General features: G+C 41.0%; 2 protein-coding genes across 2 annotated transcripts in view; one reads left to right on the forward strand and one right to left on the reverse strand.

Moving 5' to 3' along the window:
* CFDP1 (craniofacial development protein 1) overlaps positions 1-11248 on the reverse strand; it is a 124188-nt gene extending 112940 nt beyond the window's left edge. Inside the window, exons 1-4 of the mRNA XM_021702932.1 lie at positions 11046-11248; positions 2397-2514; positions 699-918; positions 255-382 (exon numbers count right to left, since the gene is read on the reverse strand). Coding sequence (XP_021558607.1) covers positions 255-382; positions 699-918; positions 2397-2514; positions 11046-11109 — 530 coding nt within the window. The 5' untranslated portion in view covers positions 11110-11248. The remainder of the gene's footprint in view (positions 1-254; positions 383-698; positions 919-2396; positions 2515-11045) is intronic.
* Positions 11249-11962: 714 nt separating this feature from the next.
* Positions 11963-13744, forward strand: LOC110593935 (tigger transposable element-derived protein 1-like). Its single transcript, XM_021705387.1, has one exon. The coding sequence runs from the start codon at positions 11963-11965 to the stop codon at positions 13742-13744; it is 1782 nt and encodes a 593-aa protein (XP_021561062.1).
* Positions 13745-14741: the final 997 nt, after the last annotated feature.

The raw sequence follows: 14741 nt of genomic DNA on the forward strand, positions 1-14741 counted from the left end.
TTAACTCTTATATTTTCTGGTTTCTACTCAGCCAAACACTTCATGATACCCACAACTACATCACCGTACGTGAAAGGATCTTTCCTCCTATGCTCCCTGATAATTCATGGGGCCACCGTTTTCCTGGAGTAAAAAAGAGAACTCTTCCAAAATATTATGATGATAGGATGGAATGAGGACAGATGGCCCACACCATTTAGAAAGATGCTCATTTTTAAAAGAACTAGTTTTGAAGTTTGTGAAGGTCACCTTACCTGACTTCTTCACCAGCAAAATCAAACACCTTAGTGATTTTAACTTTTTCAGCTTCTTTTGGTTTCTCAAGCTCTTCTGCTCTGACCAACAATTTACTTGAACTTGTCTCTTCAGTCTTCTCTCCTCTCTATGAAATAGGTAAGAAATGCAATCAGTTTCACATGAGGATGAAACCTAAGAGAACCATCCCAACATTCTATTTACGGCTATTCTTAAATGTTTCATCTCTAAACAATTCAAGACCTATCAGAATTTATTTGATTAGAAAGGCTTACTTTTCCTACCATAGGGAATGCTTTGCTTTTCACTTGAGTTATTATCAAAAGGCATCTAGTTTGATTTCTGCTGTAAGCATCAAATCTCGTTTTGGAAATAAAAACGTCTATCTGGGGAACTTAGGCTATTTCCGGGGAAGCCTACATCTCATTCGGTGATCAACTTACGTTAACATGTGTACTTGGGGGCATTTTTGGTTTTGGTCCCACATCATTGAGGAAGCTGGCCCATAACTCATCCTCCTTCTTCTTCCTTGCATCCTCTGACCCCATGCCTTTCTCCTGCTCTGCAGCTTCATCTTCCTCCTCACTGCTACTTCCCTCGGATTCCTCGTTGGCATCCTCTTCCTCTTCTTCTTCTAATGAGAGGCCACCTTGTTTTCTCTTCCTAATCACCAAGAGTCACAAGAAAAAGGAGAGACGAGACAGATAACGTAAAATGACTTCAGCTACCCTTCCTCAATTCCAAACATAATGCTGCAAACCTGAGAAAACTAAAATCTGGGGACTACTGATTAACACCCACCCAGGGGGGAAGCAGGGGAGGTAAGCTGAGATTTTGTCAAAGAAAACAAGAATGGAGCTCTTACAGCTAGCAATTTCCCCCAAACACTTAGAATCAAAATATAGTGTTCTACCTCTAAGTCAGGACCAGCTATTTTCACCAAGAAAACACCCAAAAACCACCTCGCTGAATCAATCTGCCCAGAAAGTGTGTTCCAAGAATAAACACTATAATTGGGGAACATGTTCTCTTAAGAAGAGCCTCAAATTTATTTGCACTGTTTCTTCCCAGAGTTCTTGGCGGGGGGGGGGGTGGAGGGGAGGGAGGGAACCCATGTTTTTTCCCCACTTCCTGAAAATTTGAAAGTTGGAATACAGAAAAACTCAAGGACAAAAGAACTGGGCCCAAGACCTAAAAGAGTAAATTGTTTCTTCGTCTATCCTGACTTCAAGTGAATCATCTCATACCTAAAATTCTTTTTTCCCTTTTTATAAACTATAACCTGCTTTTTTGCTTCAATGCCCAAAAAACAGAAACACCAATCAAAGATAGGTAAAAGACTTCCATGGAAGCGTTTCTTATCTGAGCTAATTAACCTGTCAGAATTTTCATAATGGGGGAGGAGGGTAGTGTAATTCAGTACCAGGTCTATGGAAGGTAATTTGCTAACATTTATGAAAATTTTTTTTACTGCAGTAACTCTGTATCAAACAATTCTACTTCTATAAATCTGATTTACACATACACTTGTACCTGTATACAACGCCATAACAAAGAGTATTCACTGCAGTTTTGTTTGTTGTAGTAAAGACAGGTATAATCTCAATGTCCCTCAATAAGGGAATGCTTAAACAATGCAAGACGTCACCCTATAACGTAACATCACGCAGTCACTGGAAAGAGCGAGGTAGAGCTGTATGTACTGCCATGGTACACATCTCCAGGAAGTGAAAGAAAATGAGAACCTATAAGCAGAGGATGCCACTCTGTTTTGGAGGGAGTTTTTTTTTTTTTAAAGAGTAGGAAATATACACCTACATACACACACGAACTATCTCGGGCAACATAGTTCTTCTGAGGCAAAGCAACAAGGGATATCGAAGGTACACATTTTTGCAGTAAATGAGTTTTTAATTTTTACCAAGTGTACATGATACCTATTAATTTTTTTTTTTAATTAAAGCTCAAAAACTTTTAAAGCTTGCCCAAGACTGAGAAGTGAATCCTAAAATGTCACCAAATGTTTCCCAAATAGACAAAGGTAAGAAACCCTGGTAGGAAGAACTCATGAGACCAATCCCAACCATCTGGATACTGTGACAATAGCCCCTGACTTCTAAGGGCCTTGAGGGCAGCATCACCTGGCCGGAATGCTCTGAGCCTTTCTTTTTTTCCCTTTGGTTTTCTGTGTTTGCTCTTCACCATCCACTTCATCTTCCTTCACTAATTCATTTACATCATCTTCACTATACTCTCCACCTGAAATCACATAATAGAGTGGTCAGACATACAGGAATAAAGGTTTTCACATCAAGATAAGACATTTTCAATAAAAATAAAGTCTAGTACTTTCCTCTGTTCTTCGTCTAACTAAAATATCATTTCCTTAGGGAGGTCTCCCCATCTCTGAAGACTAGGCTAAGCTACCATATTCTAGGCTTCCATGACAGTCCATATTTCCCTCTATAAATGTACCTACTTATATTTAATGTTTGCCATTTCTGCTATGCTCTACATACCATGAGGACATGGATCTTGTTTGTTAAGGATGTGCTGAATGAATGAATGAAGAGAAATTCTAATTCTACTACTATACTGTTCAAAGAAGAAATTACCGTTCCCACTGTATCTTGGATATCTTTCAAAAGTAATCAAAAGAGACCTTGAGAAAAAAGAGACAGAAAGACTCCCAGTTAGACACAGCAGAAAGAACAAACATGCCTAGTTCCCATCTTCAGATACTAACATTCAGGGGTCCCCAACAAGAGGGTGTTACCCAGATGTGCAGGATAACTACACTCTGTGGGCACCAGTCAATAAATCCTGCCACATAGAGATTCAACTAGGTTCTTTCTTTTTTACTTCATGTAGACTTTTATTTGAAGTATAATACACACACTGAAGAACACACAACATACAGCTCAATGAAATTACACAAAGTGACCACATTTGTATAACCAGGCCCAGCTCAAGAACCAGAACATGAACCAGCATCCCAGAAGGCCCCTCATGCCCCGTTCCAGGCATCAGCCACCACCCTATCCAAGAGCTATCCTGACTCCGAGTACCACAGATTAGGTTTGTCTCTTTTTGACCCTTAAACAAACAGAAGTCTACAAAATACACTCTCAAGTGTCTGGCTTTTTTCACTCAACATTCTCTGTTGGTCACCCATACTGCTCATTGTAGCTCTAGTTTATTCACTCTCATTCCAAAATAGTGTTTCATTGCACGACTGTACCACACTGTATTTATCCATTCTGCTGATGAACATTTAGGTTTCCAGTTTGGGGCTATTACAGATAGTACTGTTTTGAATATTCCTGTACATCCAACCAGCTTCTAAATATTTCACTCACAATGAACCGAGGGCCACCAAACACTTGAGGAAAGCCTCCAATATGAAAGGCAAGACAGAAAAACAAGAAAGGAATTCAGGGGAAATAGAATTTAAAAAAACCCAACAAAACCCTTTATAATTAATATCCTCAAAGAGATAAGAGAAAGTATGGCATTCATTAAATAGTGACTTAAACATTTTTCAAAAAACTTTAAATAATTTTAAAAACTCTTGAAAACTACAAATATGATGGCAGAGATTTTAAAAAAGAACAAAGTTGATGAGAAGGAGCCAGTCATGTGAAAATACACAGAATACACATTCAAGGCTGAATACCACAAACCAAGTGATAAATGAAAGTGTTTCCTGAACAAAGGACTGAGTTCCAGGCTAAGATGGCAGTCTGAAGGCACAAATGTCATTTTGCTTCCCCTGAAACCCCAGTAAAATCACGGCAGCAAAAAAACTTTTAAAAAGCACAAACCTAGGGGCGCCTGGGTGGCTCAGTTGGTTAAGCGACTGCCTTCGGCTCAGGTCATGATCCTGGAGTCCCGGGATCGAGTCCCGCATTGGGCTCCCTGCTCGGCGGGGAGTCTGCTTCTCCCTCCGACCCTCCTCCCTCTTATGCTCTCTGTCTCTCATTCTCTCTGTCTCAAATAAATAAATAAAATCTTTAAAAAAAAAAAAAAGCACAAACCTACAAGCTAAGTAGGCATATAGCTGCATTGTATTTGTTTATATTTGCAAAAAGCAACACTGGAAGGATAAGCAAAATACTAATGAAAATAGGTGCCTTATAAGGGTCAGGGTAGAACAGAGTGGGATAGTCAGGGGTAGAAGCAAGAATTCTCTGTTCATCTTTCCTAAGAATTTTGAAAAGCCCTTAAATTAAGAACAGTTTGAATAAACAAATACTTGTTTGAATAAATAACTGTAAACCCAAACAATAACAAAACTGACAAAGAAAGGATTTATTCCAAGGACTTCAGAAACAGTATTTTGACTATACACCCTTAGCAAGACCCATTGTAAAGACAAAAAATAAACAAAAAACAACAACTCTATTCTGTGTAGTAGTGTTCGTATTTTGTTTTTTCTTTTTAATTTTATTTATTTATTTGCGAGAGAGAATGAGAGACAGAGAGCACGAGAGGGAGGAGGGTCAGAGGAAGAAGCAGGCTCCCCGCCGAGCAGGGAGCCCGACGCGGGGCTCGATCCCAGGACCCCAGGATCACGATCTGAGCCGAAGGCAGACTTAACCGACTGAGCCACCCAGGTGCCCAATGCTGATATTTTGAAACTATTTCCTTTATATAACAGGTTAAGCAAGTAAGAACTATGTTAATCATGTCAGGGATCCAGATCTTCAGAGTAAGAGAAATGACACACGATTATAAAATCAAAGAAATTAGATGAAAATTCAAATGCTAAAACTGAACTAAAAATATCAATATGAGGGGTGCCTGGCTGGCTCAGTAGGTAGAGCATGCAACTTTTGATCTCAGGGTTGTAAATTCAAGCCCCATGCTGGGTGTAAAGATTACTTAAAAAATCAAATCTTTAAAAAAAAAAAAAAAGTATCAATATGAACTCTCTTTTTAAGATAAACATTTTCTAGTTCTGTTCACTGAAATGGCACAGAAACAATGTCACTTTGGTAGCAATGAGCATCTCTTCAGAGTCCAGATTATATACCTCGATATGATTCATCATGAAAAGGGCTCCCAGCGAATTTCAGGTCTGAAGGAAGGAAAGCACAAGGTGAAACTGGGACATCCTGCTGTGTCAGAAAGCAAGGAAGTTATTTAAGAATACAGGGTCACATTAAAACGATGTAAGATCCAGCTTGAAAGAACTCCTAGTGGCCAAAACTGGTAACTTGAGCATTGAAACGAATAACTGTTAGTTGACTAAAACACATTGAAACAATAAAAATCTGTAAGCTCTTTGTGATATTTTTTTAAAAAGACAAAAAGTAATTTGCACTGGGGTGCCTGGGTGGCTCAGTCGGTTAAGCATCTGCCTCCGGCTCAGGTCATGATCCCTGGGTTCTGGGACTGAACCCTGTGTCTGGCTCCCTGCTCAGCGGGGAACCTGCTGCTCCCTTTCCCTCTGCCCCTCCCCCTGCCTGTGCTCTCTCTCTCAAATAAATAAATAATTTTAAAATCTTTAAAAAATAGTAATTTATACTTCTTAAAGCTACTATTAAAATTATTCCCTACTTTGAAAGTTAATAATTAAAGAAAATGAATTAAACACTTATCCTTTCCCAATTGATGAGGGAAAGCAATACTTTACAGAAGAACATCAACTAATGTAGAAACACCACAGAATTAGAAAAATATCACTTTTCACACTGTAATGATAGTAATTTAGGCAAGGATTATCAAGTAATGTTTTCAAAAAATGAAGTTTTAACCATTAAGTATTACACAGAATACTTCAGTTCCAAGGGAAGAAATTACACAATAGAGGGATCAGACTCTCATGCCCTGAATCCGGTAGTCGCAACTATGGGAACGAACCCGGGGTTGCATGTCTTTTGATGTTATGCATTATGAAACACACAGTCATCTATAAGGTATTCTAGCCAAAAATATTTCATCTGAACCCATCGAGCATTTAGATCTAACTTCCAGAAATTTCAGAACTTCAGAATTCCAGTAATTTCAGAATTACAGAAAATTCAAAGGACAAAGGAACAACCTAAAATACAGGGAGGGAGCGATCAGACAAATCCAGAAGGTGAGACATTCTGGCTTCAAGCCTGACATTCAAGCAGGACATTACCTGCTTGATCTCTTAAGCAAATCAATGTCATTACAGAGCATGCTAGATTAAAACAAATTTAAAGGATGGGACAACTAGATGATATGGGTAGTCCTGAACCTAACCGTGATTTGGATAAACAAGCTATATAGTCTATTCAGGGTCAAGTGGGAAAATCTGAATAAGGTCTGTATATAAGATGAGTCCAAAGTTTACTGAAATGAACAGAGAGATTGTTCACTGAAAAGAGCAGGTCACAAAGTAACAGAAAAAGTATGATTTCAGGTTGAGGTTAAAATACAAGTATCTATACCTGGGTGTAGAAAAAGAGTTCACTAAAGGATTCACTAAAGGATTAATACTGATAATGCAATGATTCTATTTTTTGATGCTTAACTGTCTGAATTTTCTAATTTTCTACAAAGCTCACACACTACTTTTGTAGTAATATAAGGTTATTTTTCACCATAAAAATGGGCAAATGTTGCAAACAGTTCAGACAAGGAGAAAAATATGGCTCTGGATCTCACATATGTAAAAAATGCTCAGTTCCATTGATAAGAGATAAGCAAATTTTAAATTATACACATGCACAAAATGATCAAATTCCATGCAGTTACTTTGACAAAAAAAAAGAAGCAAAATAACGTCCCTGTAGATAATAACAAAGAACAAAATGAACATATCTTGTCCAAAGACTCAGAGCTTCCAATCACCTTTTTAGTCCTCCATGCTTAAACATGAGCCAAACAACTAAGAATCACTGAAAATCTGAGGAAGTATCTAATAAAACCAAAATACAGGGTGAACAAAAATCACCTTGGAGAAATGTTTCCTCATGTCATGAGGCTAGCAGTATCTGATACTAAAACAAAACAAGGAAATTACAAGACAACTACAGACCAACATCCCTCATATACAGATGCAAAAATTCTCAACAAAATACTAGGAAACAAAATTCAGCAATGTATAAAAAGACTTTATTATTTATTTTGGAGGGGGAGAGCAGGTAAGCAGTAGGAGGAGCAGAGGGGGAGGGAGAAGGGGGAGGCAGAAAGAATCTCAAGCAGACTCCATGCTGAGCGTGGAACCCAATGTGGGGCTGGATCTCACGACCCTGAGATCATGACCTGAGCCGAAATCAAGAGTTGGACACTTAATCGACTAAGCCACCCAGGCGCCCCAGCAATGTATAAAAAGAACAATACAGCATGACCAAATGAGTTTTATCCCAAAAATAAAAGGCTGTTCAAAATTTAAAAAGCAATCACTGTAATTCACCGTATTTTTTTTTTTTTAAAGATTTTATTTATTTATTTGACAGAGAGAGACAGCGAGAGAGGGAATACAAGCAGGGGGAGTAGGAGAGGGAGAAGCAAGCTTCCTGCTGAGCAGGGAGCCCGACGCGGGGCTCGATCCCAGGACCCTGGGATCATGACCTGAGCCGAAGGCAGACGCCTAACCGACTGAGCCACCCAGGAGCCCTGTAATTCACCGTATTAACAGGAAGAAAAATCATACAAAATCCTATCAACAGATGGAGGAAAAGCATTTGACAAAATTTGCCTCTCAGCAAATCAGGAGTAGAGGGAACTTCTTTAACCTGATAAAATGCATCGGTGAGGAGCAGTATACACAGACTGCCAGGGTTCAAATCCCAGCTCAGCTACTCTATAGCTGAATGATTTTGCGCAACTTGCTTTAATTCTCTGTGCCTCAATTTCTTTGTCTGCAAAATGAAGAGAATAGCACATACTCAGTAATGAGTGAGCTAGTAATGTATTAGTCAATGTAAAAGACTTAAAACATGCACACACAAAAGGCATCTGTAACCCATAGCTAACATACTAAATAGTGAAACACTGATAATTTCCTCTTAAAATTGGGAACCAGGCAAGGATGTCCACTCTCACCACTCCTTCAACGTCATACTGGAAGTCTTACCAAGAGCAGTGAAGCAAGCAAAAGAAACAAAAGACATACCTATTGGAAAAGAAGAAATAAAACTGTTTCTATTCAGACATCATGGTTTATGTTTTATTTGGGGGGGGTGGCCTTGGAACTGTTAATTTTGGTGATGGTCACTCAACTCTAAGCATTTATCAAAACTGATAGAACAGTACACTGAAAAGAATAAATTTTACTGTATGTATGTAAGTTAAACACTGAAAAATTTAAATTAGTATTAATATCCATAGAGCAATAAGATACTTCACTATGAAATGAGAACATGATGCTATAAAAAATGACTAAGGGAGAAAAAAGTTATTCAAACTTAAAAATATCAAAGGAGGAAAAAAAATACAAGAGTTGAAGATACTGAGAATTTTCCATGGAGTGGAAAAAAGTCAAGAGTTAGAAAATAGAATGATAAAATTAGAGGGCCAGTCCAGAAGATCTAACATAAGATTCAACATCTGAATAATGAGGTTTCCAGAAAAATAACAGAAAATGAAAAAAGGAAATTACCTCTCTCCAAAAGTTCCAGAAACCTAGCACAATGGATGAGAACAGACTCATACCATGGTATATCATTGTGAAATATCAGAAAAATCAGGAATAAAGAGAAGATTCTATCAGCTTCCAAAGATAAACAGATCTTATATAAATAAACAGAAATCAGCAAAACAGACTTCTTAATAGAAACACTGGAAGCTAGCAAGTAATAAAACAACACCCTTAACATTCTGATGGAAAGCTATCATTACCATTACCATATCATTATAAAGCCTAAAATTATTATTACAAAACACAGAATTCTATACCAGACAAAGTATCAATTATGCCCTGGGGTCACATAGTTATCTTTAGAAATACTGTTTTGACACCTTGAATGTCTATTATACATCATCTATCCTCGAGTAGTTGAGAATTTATTCTCATTTTGGTGGAACACGCCAAGAAAAAAAGATAACACAGGACCCAAGAAATGGAATCCAACAGAAAAGGGAGGTAAGTGGAACACCCAGAGTGGTGATGGTGACAAAAGATCCTAGGTTTAAAAGTGATAAAACCAAGGCAAACTGGAGGTCAGAAGGCAAAGATTGGACTTCAACATGAAAGTAAACGACTCTTTAATGAATCTGATTGCCTTGGGAGATGATTTATACAATTCTGAGAGTTTAGGGTCAAATTAATAGTAAGGACATAGACAACTAAGCAACGACAAATGGCAATTATTAATTCCACACAGAAAAAGTTGTGTAGAAAAGGAATCACAGTATACGGCACATGGTTCAGACCTGAATGTGTGCATTACAAAAAAGTAAACTTGGAATACTGATCTAACCAAAACTGGACATGGTAACAATGGCAGGCTGGGGAGTTGGGGAGGGCCTGAGGGTGGAAGGATGTGTGTTGGGAATGATCGGGATGACCTAAGAGGGTATTAAAATAACACCTACCGAGCATGGGTTAAGTCAACATAAAATGAAAATACCAAATTAAAAAGTGGAAAGCAGTTTCTCCTGAGGAGGAATGAACAGGGATGCAGGGTGATGGGACCTGTTAGTTTTCAAAACAAGGCTTTTAGAAATAATTGACCTTTTTTTTTTTTTTTTAAAGATTTATTTACTCATTTTAGAGATGGAGGGAGGGTGAGAGAGAATCTTAAGCAGGCTCCACCCGTAGCATGGAGCCCAACCTTGGCTCAATCTCACCACCCTGAGATCACGACCTGAGCCCTTAACGGACTGAGCCACCCAGGCGCCCCTGACTATGTTTAAGTATGGGTATGCACAACTTTGATTAAAATGAAAACTAGTTTTCAAATAACCACTCTGGCCATTACCATAAAACCAACGTTGGTGGCCAAGAATGGAAACGGAATCAGGGAAACCAGCTGGGAAGCTATGGATAATCCTAGTGAAGAATAATGGCAGTTCAGTAACAGGGAGATTGACAAGGAAGCGGTCAGAAACCGACTTCTCACGTAGACACAACAGAACTTACCAACTGCTTGAACCAAAAGAGAGAAAATAAAAATGAATGATTCCTAGGGTTTTTGTTTTGTTTTTCCCCTGAGCGACTGTATGGATACTTTAAATGAGATGGATAGCCTGGGGAAGGCGCACGATAGCGGAAGGCGTAGGTTTGAGTGACAAGATTTATTTTGGCCCCCTTTAGTTTGAGAAACCTATACCAAAGACAGAGACACCTGAAGAAAGAGGAACAGGTATACGTCGCAAAGAGACAAAATGCATCATCAGATGAACTTTCCAATAACCATGCGAGGGCATACGGTGGATAGATTTATCTTGGACGTAGTGCTAGCGAGCAAGTCCCTCGGGACGGAAGGTCTGACGATAACGTCCAACGCTCACACTGCCTTTCAGAAGACCTGAGCGCTGGTGCAGTCGGTCCGGCTACCGACCGACACCGACAGCATCCCCAGAGGGGGGCGGTGTTCACGTGCGGGTTCCCGCGCTCCGAGAGGGGGCGGCGGCCCGAGCCAGGCCGCGGGCGTCGGCTGCGCGAGATTCCCCCGCGCACACGTCTCGGCCCGGGGCGACCAGGCGGACGGAGCAGGCGGGCGAGGAACCGGGGCTTGCACGGCGGGGCCGCTCGAGACCCGCGCCGCCGGGGCCACCGGGGCTACGGGCCACGCACGCCGGGCCAAGCGCGCCTCACGTGAAGCGCGGGGCGGAGCAAGCCTCCTCTCGCCTCCGGCCGAATCGCTCACCCGACGGCACGTAGTCTTCGTCCTCCTCCGAGGTGGAGAAGTCTTCAGAGTCGAATTCCTCCATGTCGCTGCCGCGCGGAGCGGGCGGAGCCACAGGACCTCAGCAGCTGCCCCAAACGGTAAAGCTCTAGGGAGAGACCATAGAGCTGCAGCGGGGGTGGGGGCGGCGGGGATGGCTGGGGCGGGGCCCCCACCCCGCAACGTGTGCGCATGCGCAGAGAGTTCTGCTCAGTCCAAACGCGACATTTCCGGGCCAATGCCTCGCGCCTGGCGGTACTGTAGTGGTTGACAGCGCATGGACTCCGCCGCTGGAGCGGTGCATGCTGGAACTTGTAGTCTTCAGCACCGTCCGGTCGCTCTGATTTAATAAATGTGCTTAAACAGAATTACATGTGTATGGGGATACAGTTGACCTTCGTTATTCACAGGTTGGTATTTTCGAATTCGCTTACTTGTTTAAACTTACTATAACCCCAAAAATCAATATTCGCGGTGCTTTCTGGGGTTATTCGCGGACATGCGCAGAGGGTGAAGCTCTTGAGGCAACCAACGGTGCGGTATACTTGCTGAGGTTGAACAAGGCAGACGCAATGAGCTTTCTTGCTTCATCTGTCATGCTGTAAATAATTGTCCTTTTCGGGCGCCTGGGTGGCTCAGTTGGTTAAGCGACTGCCTTCGGCTCGGGTCGTGATCCTGGAGTCCTGGGATCGAGTCCCACATCGGGCTCCCTGCTTGGCAGGGAGTCTGCTTCTCCCTCTGACCCTCCCCTCCTCATGCTCTCTCTCTCATTCTCTCACTCTCTCAAATAAATAAATAAAATCTTAAATAAATAAATAAATAAATGTCCTTTTCGCAGTCTATTCAGGGGCACGTTTTTTGCATTTTTGTGCTTTTTGGTGGTGATTTCGCTGTTTAAAATGACCCCCAAGCGTAGTGGTGAAGTGCTGCCTAGTGCTCCTAAGCGCAGGAAGGCTGTGATGTGCCTTATGGAGAAAATACGTGTGTTAGATAAACTTCGTTCAGGTATGAGTTGTAGTGCTGTTGGCCGTGAGTTCAATGTTAATGAATCAACAATCCGGTACATCAAGAAAAAGGAAAAGGAAATTCGTCGATCTGTACGTGAGGCTGCTCCGGAAAGTGCTAAAGTAACGTCTATAGTGCGCGAGGAAGCTATGGAAAAGATGGAAAAGCGGCTAAATTTATGGATTCATGAGATGACAACCGATAAAAAAGGTGTGGGGGACAGCATTGTCGTGAGGCTGAAAGCCAAAGAAATTTATGGTCATGTTACCCAGGGCCAGAAAAATGTTAAACCTTTCTCCGCCAGCGCTGGCTGGCTTGCACGTTTCAAAAAGCAGTATGGTGTGAACAATGTTAAACTCGCAGGTGAGGCAAGTTGTGCACATCAGGAGGCTGCAGAAGAGTTTAAAAAATACTTGCTGAGTGTTATACAGGAGAAAGGATATGTGGAAGAGCAGGTTTTCAGTGCTGATGAGACTGGCTTATTTTACAAGGACGTTGGCAAAAGAACCTATATAACGCAAATGGCCTGCAAAGCCCCTGGCTTTAAATCGTTCCAAGACTATGCAACCTTGCTCTTGTGTACCAATGCCAAGGGCGACTTCAAGTGCAAACCCCTAATAGTATACAGAGCCCAGATTCCACCAGCACTGACAGGCAAAAGCGTGAACCATATGCCAGTGCATTGGAGGTGGAGCAAAAAAGCGTGGATGACATTTGATTGGTTCCATAACTGCTTCATACCAGAAGTTGAATGCTATCTCCAGGGCAGAAACCTTGCCTTCAAGGTTTTATTAATTTTGGATAATGCCCCACTCCATTGCTGTGAAGAACTCAAAAATGCCCACCCCAACGTAGAAGTTCTTTTCATGCCCCCACACACTACATCTCTCATCCAACCCCTGGATCAGGGGATAATAAAAGCTTTCAAGGCACACTATACCCGGGAGCTTTATAGCAAGGCTTTTGAGGCTCTCAAGTCCAACACGGAGACTACCATGTTGGACTATTGGAAGTCAGTCACTCTGAGCAACGTTATTGATTATGTTGGGACAGCCTGGGACAGCATCAAACAAGCTACTATCAATAGCTGTTGGAAAAATGTTTGGCCAGACTGTGTGCAAGATTTTGAAGGCTTTGAAGGTGTTACAGAAAGTATAAACGACAGTGTCAAAAATATAATGCACATTGCACGGCAAATAAGTGGGGAAGGCTTTGATGACATGAAGGAGGAAGACGTGGAGGAAATTCTGGCGGAAAAGGCAGTAGAACCCACCAACGAAGACCTGGATGAGATGGCAAAACAAGGCATTGGAGTCGGCAATGACGAGGATGAACATGAAAGCCAGCCTACAGCTTCAAGAATTGACCCTCTTACAGTGACTAAAATATCGGAATGGAATTCTGCCTTGGAAAGAATTTTCAATGACATGGAAGAGTGCGACCCTATGCTCAATCGCAGCCTCAAATTTAAGCGCCTCACCTCCACGGCATTTGCCCCTTATTCCAAGATGCTTAAAGATTTGAGGCAAAAAGCCAAGCAGACGAGGCTGACCCAATTTTTCAGGCCGGTTTGGGAGGGAAAGTTGCCAACTCCATCAACAAGTCATGAGAGGCAAACTCCTGAGGTTGAACTGCCAAATGTGGACATGCTGCCCTCTTCCTCTTCTGCAGAATAAATTCCACCTACCTCTTCCTTGGTTTTCATGAGGCAAGCCAAGGTCAAGAGGTTTACCCACACTGTGCTGCACCATCACACATCCTGCCGTTCCATCAACAGTAAGGTTCTAGTTAACGTTTTCATGAAATCTCTAATTTTTTCAGGACTCTATTTGCATTACTGTGTGGTATAACAGTATGTGTTCACAGTACTCTGTGTTTATGTGAGTATCGTATGTTATCCTGTGTGTTTACTACATGTACTATATACGTGTACTGCCTGTGTGCATATGACTGAGGGAAAGAGTTAATACAGTCGCAGTATTGTGAAGGACATTACACAAAAATGCTGTAATTGAAATATTGTTTTATTATGAAGAAATACTGCACATAACTATTGTAAGAAAGATGTATTTAAAAGGGTGTCTTTGAACAGAAGCACACATAGAACAAGATTATGTATTGATCAGTTGACAAAAGTATTGTGAGTAGAGACTCACAGGAACCCAACCCTGTATTTCCCCCAATAGTGGTTCAGTGTTCGATAATGGAGTGTGCACGGTGACTTTAAAGACATAACTACTGTCAACAGGAATCAACTGCATTCTAGAATTCAGACATTTGCACGAATCCTTCAAGTGAATCCATATGGAAGTACAGCTGCATACAATCTTTATAATTTTACCAGACTAAAATGTTTTAAGTTATAATCCAGTTATGGGAGGCAGTAATCAGAAACAAATACAGAGGAAGCATCAACAATTAACATCCTCTTTTTTCAGGTTTATGTTTTTTTCCAGCTGAAAATTGCTCCTCATTGATACTCTGGACTAGACTGGGTATGACTGACCCAGTCCTACAGTTACCTTAATTAAGAAAGAGATGAACACACATTTGTGATTAATAGGACATTACCGTGGCACTATGCCAGCAAACTTTTAAAAACAGCCTAATTGAAACATAATTCACATAAAATGTACCCATTTAAAGTACACAATGCAATAGTTCTGGTAAATT

This window comes from Neomonachus schauinslandi, chromosome 16 (genome assembly GCF_002201575.2).
Source record: "Neomonachus schauinslandi chromosome 16, ASM220157v2, whole genome shotgun sequence".
NCBI classification, from domain to species: domain Eukaryota; kingdom Metazoa; phylum Chordata; class Mammalia; order Carnivora; family Phocidae; genus Neomonachus; species Neomonachus schauinslandi.